Below are 10,928 nucleotides of genomic sequence, written 5' to 3' on the forward strand. Positions count from 1 at the left end.
AAAATTATAAAATAACATGAGTAATAGGGAATGTACACGTGCGATCTAATAGTGAGTCACCACAAGAGTTCCTATAACAAAGGGTTTCTCAAATGCATGGAAAAATGAAACGATTCCTCAAATACATGGCAAAGTGAAACGATTCCTCAAATGCATGGCAAAGTGTAACGATTCTTCAAATACATGGCAAACTGTACAGTTTCTAAAAATACACAGGGAAATTTGGGTATAAGAAGGACACTAGGGATATAATAATTAGCATCGTAAGTCGTAACAAAATGTTAAAACTATAGGAACATTTTATTTTAAACTCTTTTCATGCTTTACAAGCGTGATTATAACAATCCTAATTTTTATGTGTTTAATATTTAAATTATAATTTTAAATCTTTACTTTTTAGTTTAAGAACATAAACTATCTTCGCTTTTTAAAAAAAACAATTTTAAACTTAAATCGTCAACTTACTGACTTATTAAAATTTTAGTATTAAAATATTTTAAAGATTACAATAAAATGAGAATGAAACCAACATTGCGGTTTTCAACTATTTTTTTTCAACTTTAAACATCGTTGGCCGATAATCCCTGCATGGATTAAGTAAAATAAAGCAGTAATAACAGCTCTGAGATTTAATTCCATGAGTCAAGTACGAATCCGAATATCTGCAGTATCTCGTCAATTGCTCGCTATTCAATTGATTTGGCAAATTAACAAACGCTCCAACATGATACTCTATTGAACATGTTTTCAAATGTTTAAAAGGCCAATGTTCATCGGGATGATAGTCCGGATCATCAGAAACATAACTGTAGACAAGCTCCGGACACTTTTGATTCGAATAAACTCTCTCGTACTTCAATTTCATGTCATCGCAAATTTTCTGCGTATTATTTCCCTCCGTCATTGGAATGACAATATTTTTTTCCACCACATTTTGCAATATTGTCTTCACACATTCCACATTGAACACAGTGAGACTCTTCAATTCAAGTTGAAAGCAATCTTCATAAATTTTATACACTATTAATGAGCGTAAACCTTCGGTGACTTGTGAGACGTGATATTGAGTGTTAATATCAAAAAGAACGAAACTCAATAATTTTTTGGTTTCGTGAATGAATTTTTTTCTCATCTCGGGAAAGTAGATTTTCCCACCCTTACAGTAAGTTGGACAGACGACGATTAATAATTTTTTCAAACCATTTTCTTTTATATTTTCACGAGGAAGACGAAAATCGTATTTCTCGTAAATGACGAATTTATATGGAATTACTTGAAAGTTTTCGCCCAATAATTTCGAGGTGATTGATTGTCCAAGGTGATTTAGAAAAGAATTATCGCCGTCCAATTGTCTGCTTCGTGATTTACGAAATTTTTTACGAATATTCTCAGTAGCGGATTCAACAGAAGGATAATTATCGAAATTTATCAGTGACATTTTTTCATCAGTGATATTTAGAAGATCAATTTTTTGCTCGTCCAGAAAGAAAGTGGCATTCTTGCAATTACTAATTCCTGTTTTGATTCCCCTGTTTTCCAATAAATGAATTTCTTTCGATAAATCGTCGAAGGAGTATTTAATCCGTTTTTCGGGTGGTTGAACCAAAACGCTGGCGCCTGCTGAAAATTTATTAAAAATTATTCTTCATAATAAATAATTATTCAAATACAGGGTTGCCACGCATTTACTCATTTCAAATTCCCAGGACATTTCAAGGTTAAAAAACGGAATTTTTCCAGGTTTTTAAATTTATATTTAACAAAATTTTTAATTCGAACCTTTTTGAAATTAAACAACTTATAAAAAAATTGTTATAAAACATAAAGAAATCGAGTCTTCGACTCGGAGCAATCGATTTCTTTATGTTTTATAATAATTAAAAATTACTTTAATCATTTCAATTCAATTACTGTTTTCCAGAATATCTAACTAAAATTCTTCTTTAAATTAATTATTCATTCATTTTTGTTTTAAACATTTCTTTCAAAATTTTCAAATCCTTTTGTTTACAATTCAATTTTAACGAAATTTCATCGATTATTCGAAAATTCTTCAATCAAATATTAGAAAATAAAAACTTCAAATTAAAAAAAATCAATTGAACTTTTACAAAAAAAAAATTAAATCTACACAATTTTTAGTTAAAAGTATGAAAAATTCAAACATTCAAAGATTATAATTTGAAACCTTTTCAAAATTCAATTATTATCCAAAGTTTTCGCTGAAATTCATATATTTGAATAAATTATTATTAGAAAATTCTACGATACTTTAATTATTTAAATACAAAAAAAAATTATTGAAGAATTGAATGTTTTTTTAAAATTGAACTCTCATTTAAAGAATTTTATCAACAAATTTTTAAATAGGTAATGAAAATTCTTCTGCAGAATTACAATAAAAATTTTAAGAATAATTTCATTTTTCGAGAAATTATATTAAAATTGTATTAAAAATAATTGAATCTCATCTGTAAAAAATTTGAATAAATTGAGAAAAGTTTTTGAAAATAATTGAAATTTTGACAAGAATTTTATTAAAATTTTTGAAAATAATTGAAATATTGTCAAGATTATTATTAAACTTTTTAAAAATAATTGAATTTTTAAGAGAAATTTTAATATTTATAAAAATAATTGAAATTTTGACAATAAATATTTTAAACTTTTGATCATATAATTGAATTTCTGCGAAGAATTTTATTACTTTTGAAAATAATTGAATTCATCAGACAAATTTTATTAAAATTTATTTTTAAACAATTGAATTCTTTTGTGAAAATTTATTGAAATAGTAGATATTGAAAATAATTGAATTTTGATAAAATATGGAAATTAATGAAATTTCTACGAAGAATTTTATTAAAATTAATTTCGAAAATAAATTGAATTGTTAAAAAGAATTTCATTAAAATTTTTAAAAATAATTTAATTCTTTCAAGGAATTTAATTAAAAATATATTGACAATAATACTTAAATTCTAATAAATAAATTATAGGAAGGCTTTTTAAAATAATTGAATTTCTTTGATTAAATTTAGTAAAATTTTTATACGAATACTTACATTTTTCGAGAAATTCCATTAAAATTGTATTAAAAATAAATAAAATAATTAAAATTCTGCGATGAGTTATATTATTTATGAAAATAATTGTAAATCTATAAAGTTTTTTATTATTTATGAAAATAATTGAATTTCTGGTAAAAAAATGTTATTCTTCATGAAAATAATTGAAAAACAGAAGCAGCAAAGCCAAAAAATTTTAGGTTATGTTTGAAGTGAAAAAGAATTAAAAGATTAAATTTCACTACAACTTTAGTTCGAATTTTGAAATAAACTTTTATTCAATAAAATTACTTTTGATTTGTGCAAATCAAATAAAATTTTATTTCAATTTCCAAGGTGTCGATTACGTAAATTGATTTGATTTTGATCACATTTTGATTTTCACCGTATTTCAATTTTTTCACTATAGACACGTATTTTTCTGTGACAGTTCGTATTGTGAATAAATAAAAATAAATACCCTCCAGTAAATAAATAAATAAAATACCCAAATTCACCTCCCCCCTCACCCTTGTATTTTACTAAATAATTTTTTTCTGAAAAAGAAAACTTTCCGCAGATGAAAAATGCAATGAAAGTTAAAGAAAAATTTAACATATCAATTTTTTTTGCAAAATGGATTCGTTTTTCGAGAGGGGAAATTTTCATAAAATTTCGTTTGATTTTAGGCCTTTTTCTTTCGCTTATTTTATTCATAATGCTTTTTGTATACATACCTTCACTAGTCACATCAAACATGATTAACAGTCGAGTTTTTCTATTTATTACATTTAATTAAAAAACCAAGGACAAATTGCAAATCACATTTACGAAATGAACGTTATTCGCACGTTATTCAAGTTTCTAGAAGTTTCTGTCGTTTCTGTCTTTCCCATGAAATGCGACTTATTATGATTGCGACACAGTTTCAATAGTTGATGAATATTAAAGGCGCACTCACCGCTAGTAGGCAGCAATACAAATTTGAATTTACTGTCTTTTTCACTCTAATTGACTTTCTCTCTTACTCCAATTACTGCCTGCGCAGGCAGGCAGAGCTGTGAGTGCTCCATAACACAAGAGCACGCTATGCGCAAATTGCGCATTTAGAATAAAAAATTAAGGACCTCTTTACAATATTCAATAATTAATTAACGCTTTCAATAATATAATCTTCAATTAATTTATTAAATTTGAGTAAAAAACTAAATTATTTTCTCTAAATTAACAATTTTTAGCATTCATTTAAATTGTATTTAAAAAACAAAACGGGGGGAATTCCAAACTTTACTTACATTCATTAAGGCCCTTCTTCAATATTCAACCAGAACCATGATGCGGTAGACGCATATCGCTTGTTATAATTCTTCACCTTCCCATCTCTTTTAAGCAGACGATAAATTTTAATAAAATTTTTCCACCATAGAGGCGCGCATATCTGCTAATTTTTGAAAGTTTTTTTTTCTGTGACAGTGTCATTTCTATATAATCAAATTTTTCCTTGTTTTTGCATTCCGGAAAAAACTGATCGATCGTTGCGTTGCGGCAACGTGATCGTGATAATCATAGTGTAATCAGTACAGAAATAGTTGCTATTAACATCAAATTTAATAGAATCTTTATAAAGTCATCTTTTAATATTGAATCGTGTCCTATTTTCGTTTTTTCAACTTCAATAAATACACGTCTTTCAAAGAAAATGAATTCAATTTACAAAAGAAGCACGTTTTTTGTAAGTATAGTAAAATTTTACTTTTACTCCTCATGTTCCTCCATTCGGTGAAAATAACCAAAATGTATAATAGCGAATGTTACTATTTTAGTTTTTTTTTTACAACATTCTATTAATTTAAGAAAAATTTTCTATTACGTCGCTCTTATGTAATATTCTTCTTTCGTTAAATCGCGATAATGTATTTGAATTTTGAGGTTATGTCCGTTTGTTTACAATCGTTTCATTTTCTTTAATAATAATAAATAATAATATAGAAATAATTTAAATGATAATAATAATAGAGAAGAAAAAAATATATTTATTATTATTACATAAAGGAATCGATTCTTTTTTACTATTTTAATTTTTATTACCTTGACTCGGGGTGATCGTTGACTTGTTTATTCTACTATTCTGACGATTCTGTCGACCGAGTGGTAACATAATTATTAATAATATTATTATTTATTTTTACAATTATTATTAGGTACCTATTATTTTTATTATACGAAAGTAAATTTTAAGTAGGTATTTAAATATTTTAAATAAACTATAAATTTTTAGAGATATTAAAATAAAGTGATAAAAATATAAGTAGTTAATTAAAATTCAGATAATATTTTTGTAGCCTTTGGTCTATTAAATATGAACGATGTTTTGTTCATAAAAGAATTTTCATATATTTAAAAATTCAAATTCGTCTATGCATTTCGTCGTGATATTACGACTCTTCAAGACTGTAAAAAATATATATATGACAGATGAGAAAATTTCGTCGAGAAAAAACAAAAAATAATAAAGTAGAAAAAACATACCAACATGAGAATTTCGAGATAAATAATAATAATGGGATTTTTGATCAAACCATTATACATACAAAAAAACATAAAAACAAAAATAAAAGATGACAAAAATTAAATTAAAATTATAATAAAATTAAATAAATTATAAATTAAAAATTAATTAATTATAAATTATAATAAAAATTATTTGTATTTTAATGAAAATAATGAATTTTAGGTGCGACCGTTAATAAGAAGAGCTTTATTCAGTACCAGTATTGCATTTAGAAATGAGAAAAAAGATTTCAATGATATTATCAATCCAGAAGGTCACGAACCCTCAATTCCTCCTTACATTGAACGGGAGGGTGAAAATGCAACTTTAAAAAAGTCTCGGTTCGTTACTTACAAATATTTTCTTCTAAAAAATAAATATCAAACAGTTTCTTCAAGTTGAAATTTTTTTTTTTTAATTTTTATTACTTTTACAGGTCCCGAATTTATGACTTTTTTTTGTCATTTTTCGACTATTTAAAAAAATGCGACTTTTTTCGACTTATTTTCAAAATTTGCGACTTTTTCCACTTTTTCCAAATATTGCAAAAAAAAAATACCACATCTTTTGTATAAAATGCGACTTATTTCGATTTTTTATTATTGTGAAAAATAACTATAGACAAATCTTTCAAAAAATTATTTTTGAATTATTTTTCTAATTAAATTTATGAAATGTACAATTAACGAGATTAATTGAAATTTTTTAAAAAGTAATCAAATAATTGATTTTTTCTCAAGTATTTTATTAAAATTTTTGAAAATCAACTTTTCAAGATTTTTAATTTTACATTTTTGATAATAATTAAATTCACAAAAATTTTAATGAAAAACTTTCAAGTGTAATTTTTAAAGATGAAATTTAATGAAAATTAGCTTCTAAAAATTATATTCAAATAGTTTTCAAAAAAAAACTAATTCGTAGAATTTTTTCATTCTAATTTTTTGAAAATTTAATTATTTTTAATTACGTATTTCAGAAAATTCAAATACATACAAAAAAAAATAATAATATTCAAATTTTTGAGAATTATTTTTAACATTCTGGATGAGAAAACAATCATGTTTAAAACTGTTATTTTTTTTTTTTAAATTGAATTAATTTTAAAAGATTATAACAAATTTTTTATCAAACAATTTTAAAATAATTGAAATCATTTGAAGGATTTTATCAAAAAATTTGAGAATTATTGAATTTTTTCGAAGAATTTTAATATCATTTTTGAAAATTCTAATTAAATTGTTTTGAAGAATTTGATTTAATTTTTTTAAAATAATAGAGTTTTTTTGAATAAAATTTTAATTGAAAATTTTGAAAGTAATTGAATTTTATGAAGAATTTATTTCAAGTTTTTATAAAATAATCGAATGTTTCTTAATTAAACATTTAATTATTGAATTTTATTAAAATTTTTAGAAAATAATTAAATTCTTCTTAGAATTTTTAATGCATTTTTCTAAAATAATTAAATTCATTCAAGAAATTTTATTAAAATATAGAAAATAATTAAATTCTTTCGAAGAACGCAGATTCTATAAAATGTTTTGACAGTAATTAAATTCTTTCAAAAAATTTCTTTAATTTATTGAAAATAATCGATTTTGTTAATAAAATTGTAATTTGATAATTTTACTATTAAAAATTTTTTTTAAATTATTGCTAGAAAATTAAACTTTTTTAAACAATTTTATTAGAATTTTTGTAAATAATTCAATTCTTTTAAAGAATTTCTTTAAGTTTCTTGAAAAAAACATAGTTTTTTGAATAATTTTAAGGGAAAATTTTGAAAATAATTGAATTAAACAGAATTTTTTTTTTGACTTATTAAAATAATTGTCTGTTAATAATTATAATTAAATATTTGATTATTGAAGTTTATTAAAATTGGATTTTGAAAATAATTTAATTCTTACGAGAAGAATTTTATTTTTCACAAAAAATAATTTACTTCTTGCCATGAATTTTACTATTTATAAAAATAATTAAAGTGTTTCGAATGATTTATTAAAATTTTAGAAAATAATTGGATTCATACAAAAAATTTTAGAACACAATTGAATTTTTTCGAAAAATATTATTAAAAATAAAAAAAATTTAATTCTTTCATGAAATTTTTATAAAATTGTATTAAAAATAATTGAATTTTTGCAAAGATTTTACTATTTAAAAAAATAATTGAATTGCTTCGTGAAATTTTACTAAAATAATATTAAAAATAATTGAATTTTTGCAAAGATTTTACTAATAAAAAAAATAATAAAATTGTTTCGTGAAATTTTACTAAAATTGTATTAAAATTAATTGAATTTTTGCAAAGATTTTAGTATTAAAAAAATAATTGAATTGTTTCGTGAAATTTTACTAAAAAAAAAAAATTACTACTATTGTTTATTAATTATATTTTTATGTTAATTGGATAAAATTAGTTTATTTATATTTTTTATATATTTTTTTTAATACATATTTTTCGATTTATTAAAAATTTTCTTTTAATAACTTGCAGATTGACTTATCAGTCGAGGAAACGGGGAATGTTGGAAAATGGCCTTCTACTGAGTACATTTGCAAAGAAATATTTAGATTCATTCGATGATAATCAATTGAAATTATATGATCGTTTGATTAATTTGCCCTCAAATGATTGGGACATTTTTTATTGGGCGACAAATGTTAAACCAACACCAGCCGAATTCGACAATGAAATAATGGATCTTCTCAAAAAACATATTAAAAACGATAATAGAGAGGCGAGAATAATGCAACCAGATTTATAAATTTTTTTAGAAAATAAGCAATTATTAGATTTCAGAATTTAACAGTAAATTTTATCACTTATTTACTGCTTTTTTTTTACTATGAAAATAATTCAGACAATAATGAAATTAACTTTTTTGCATTTTAAAATTAATTTTGAAGAATGCTTCCATTTAGCGCTAATTTTCTTTTTTTTAAGCAAAGCTTAGAAAAAATTATTAACAAATAAAAATTATCAATAAATACAAATTATTAATTAAATAAAAAAAAAATTTGTATAAAAATTGGCGCTAAATTTAGAAAAATTTGAAAAATACTTTTTAATCTAAAAATTATTTTTCGATGCACTTTTCAATTTTAAATACTAGTCACATTTTTCCACTCTTTCAAAAATTAATTTTCAAAATAAGTAATTTCAAATTTCTCTTCACAATTTTTTTTTGGGTGGAATATTTATAATTTCTTTTTTTATTGTAGGATTTAAATTCGATCAACAATCAAGAAATGGAGTCGAATATTGAAAAAGAAGAAATTCCCAAGGAAAATGAAGTAGAAAGTCAAACAGAGAATGAAAAAGAGGATGTAAAAATAACGCAAACCATTGTAAATAAATTTACCGAAATTAATACAAATGATACTAATGTTGCCAATAAAGTTGAAAGGCCATTAGGTTTGAATGAAGTTGGATTAGCGCATGAATTGAGAATGAGAAGTGATAGACGCAGAAATATTGTTTTTCGATCATTTGATACTGATAAAAATTATAGTCCCGATGAATTACTGGAATTATTTATGTCGACATTTAATTTAGATAGAACGGACTTTATCATTACATTTCAACGAGATAATAAACTTGCATTGACAATGAATAGTTTTGACACAAAATTAAAAGTTTTGAGAAATAAAGAATTATTGAGAGAGAAATTTATAAGCATTGATGACGATCATACAAGGCGGGAAGTACACATTCAAAAATGGTTGAGAAGTCTGTCGAATGAGGCAAAGGCAAATGGTCGACAATTGAAAGTGGGTTATCAAAAAGTATTTATTAACAATGAATGTTGGAAATTTAATGAGCGAACCGGTGAGTTAGAAATGATGCCTTTTAAAAGTCAAAAAAGTTACAGCTAAACGAAAATTACTGTAAATTTACTATAAAATTGTCAACAAAAATTGAATGAAATTAAAAACTAAAGAGAACTATGTTGATTATTCTTTTTAACTGGAAATGAATGTAGTGAATTTATAAGAACCGAATGCAGCATTTTATAGGAAATATTGTTTGCTTAACAAGAGATTTTTCTTAGAAATAAACACTTTAGAAAAATAATTATTAAAAAATTCTTACAGAGATGTTGTGATCAATTTCAAATTTTTTTTAAAGTCGCACTTAATTTACGCAATTTGTCAATGTAAAGTTCTATAGAAAATAAAAAACTTATTATTGAGAAATTATATTTTTTATAGAGATTCAATTATTTTAATAAATAATAAAAAAAACTTTATAGATTTACAATTATTTTCATAAATAATATAACTCATCGCAGAATTTCAATTATTTTATTTATTTTTAATACAATTTTAATGGAATTTCTCGAAAAATGTTATTATTCGTAAAAATTTTTACTAAAATTCATCAAAGAAATTCAATTATTTTAAACAGTCTTCCTATCATTTATTTATTAGAATTTAAGTATTATTGTCAATAATATTCTTAATTAAATTTCTTGAAAGAATTAAATTATTTTCAAAAATTTTAATGAAATTCTTTTTAACAATTCTGAATTCAATTTATTTTCAAAATAATTTAAATAAAATTCTTCGTAGAAATTTCATTAATTTCCATATAATTTATCAAAATTCAATTATTTTCAATATCTACTACTTTCAATAAAATTTCACAAAAGAATTCAATTATTTAAAAAGAAATTTTAAAAAAATTCTTCTGAAGAATTCAATTATTTTCAAAAGTAAGAAAATTCTTCGCAAAAATTTAATTATGGGTCGCAAAAGTTTGAAAAAATTATCGTCAAAATTTCAATTATCTTTAATAAATATTAAAATTTGGCTCCAAAATTCAATTATTTTCAAAAATTTTAATGATATTCTTGTTAAAAATTCAATTTTGTTTCAAAAATTCTCCTTCATTCAATGATTTTCAATATCTACTATTTTAATAAAATTTTCCAAAAGAAATGAATTATTTTAAAAAATTTTTTGATAAAATTCTAAGCAAACCTTTTATTATTTTTACAAATAACAAATATTTCACAGCAATTCAATTATTTACAAATTTTTTTATAAATTTCTTCGCAATAATTCCATTATTTTCAGAAAATATTCAATTTATTTTCACAGAGATTCAATTATTTTTATAAATATTAATAAACTTTTTCAAAAATTATTAAAAATAATAAATTTATGGAAGATTTTTAGTTAAAAACACCAAAAAAATTCAATTTTGTAAAAATTAGAAATTATTGCAAAAATTCAATTATTTTCAATAGTAATAATATTCAATTCTTTTCAAGAATTACATTAAATTTTTTTAAAATAATTCAAATGTTTCGTAAAGT

The 10,928-nt window shown here is 22.4% G+C and overlaps 2 protein-coding genes across 3 annotated transcripts; one reads left to right on the forward strand and one right to left on the reverse strand.

Moving 5' to 3' along the window:
• Positions 1-279: 279 nt before the first annotated feature.
• Positions 280-3,960, reverse strand: LOC122505187. 2 transcript variants are annotated; one of them, XM_043616669.1, is made up of 2 exons: positions 3,785-3,960; positions 280-1,617 (listed from the first exon to the last, which is right to left on the reverse strand). In XM_043616669.1, exons 1-2 carry the CDS (start codon positions 3,804-3,806, stop codon positions 545-547), a joined length of 1,095 nt encoding a protein of 364 aa, XP_043472604.1. In that variant the 5' UTR covers positions 3,807-3,960; the 3' UTR covers positions 280-544. The 2 variants fall into 2 exon arrangements, with proteins under 2 accessions (XP_043472604.1, XP_043472603.1); XM_043616668.1 differs by having other exon boundaries at positions 280-1,620.
• A 592-nt stretch (positions 3,961-4,552) lies between these two features.
• Positions 4,553-9,804, forward strand: LOC122505246. The gene is made up of 4 exons (XM_043616742.1): positions 4,553-4,779; positions 5,782-5,939; positions 8,102-8,345; positions 8,830-9,804. The coding sequence occupies exons 1-4, from the start codon at positions 4,747-4,749 to the stop codon at positions 9,481-9,483; spliced, it is 1,089 nt and encodes a 362-aa protein (XP_043472677.1). The 5' UTR covers positions 4,553-4,746; the 3' UTR covers positions 9,484-9,804.
• The last annotated feature ends 1,124 nt before the right edge of the window (positions 9,805-10,928 follow it).

Source organism: Leptopilina heterotoma, unplaced genomic scaffold (assembly GCF_015476425.1).
Source record: "Leptopilina heterotoma isolate Lh14 unplaced genomic scaffold, ASM1547642v1 Lhet_350, whole genome shotgun sequence".
Classification (NCBI taxonomy): Eukaryota; Metazoa; Arthropoda; class Insecta; order Hymenoptera; family Figitidae; genus Leptopilina; species Leptopilina heterotoma.

What these genes read in the sequence shown, in the direction of transcription:
- LOC122505187 (XM_043616668.1), bottom strand. Translation starts at nt 3,806, where the DNA reads ATGTTTGATGTGACTAGTGAAG. An exon ending in GTTTGATGTGACTAGTGAAG is followed by an intron (nt 1,621 to 3,784) that starts GTATGTATACAA and finishes ATAAATTTTCAG; the next exon opens with CAGGCGCCAGCGTTTTGGTT.
- LOC122505246 (XM_043616742.1), top strand. Translation starts at nt 4,747, where the DNA reads ATGAATTCAATTTACAAAAGAAGCACGTTTTTT. An exon ending in ACAAAAGAAGCACGTTTTTT is followed by an intron (nt 4,780 to 5,781) that starts GTAAGTATAGTA and finishes AATGAATTTTAG; the next exon opens with GTGCGACCGTTAATAAGAAG. An exon ending in GCAACTTTAAAAAAGTCTCG is followed by an intron (nt 5,940 to 8,101) that starts GTTCGTTACTTA and finishes AATAACTTGCAG; the next exon opens with ATTGACTTATCAGTCGAGGA.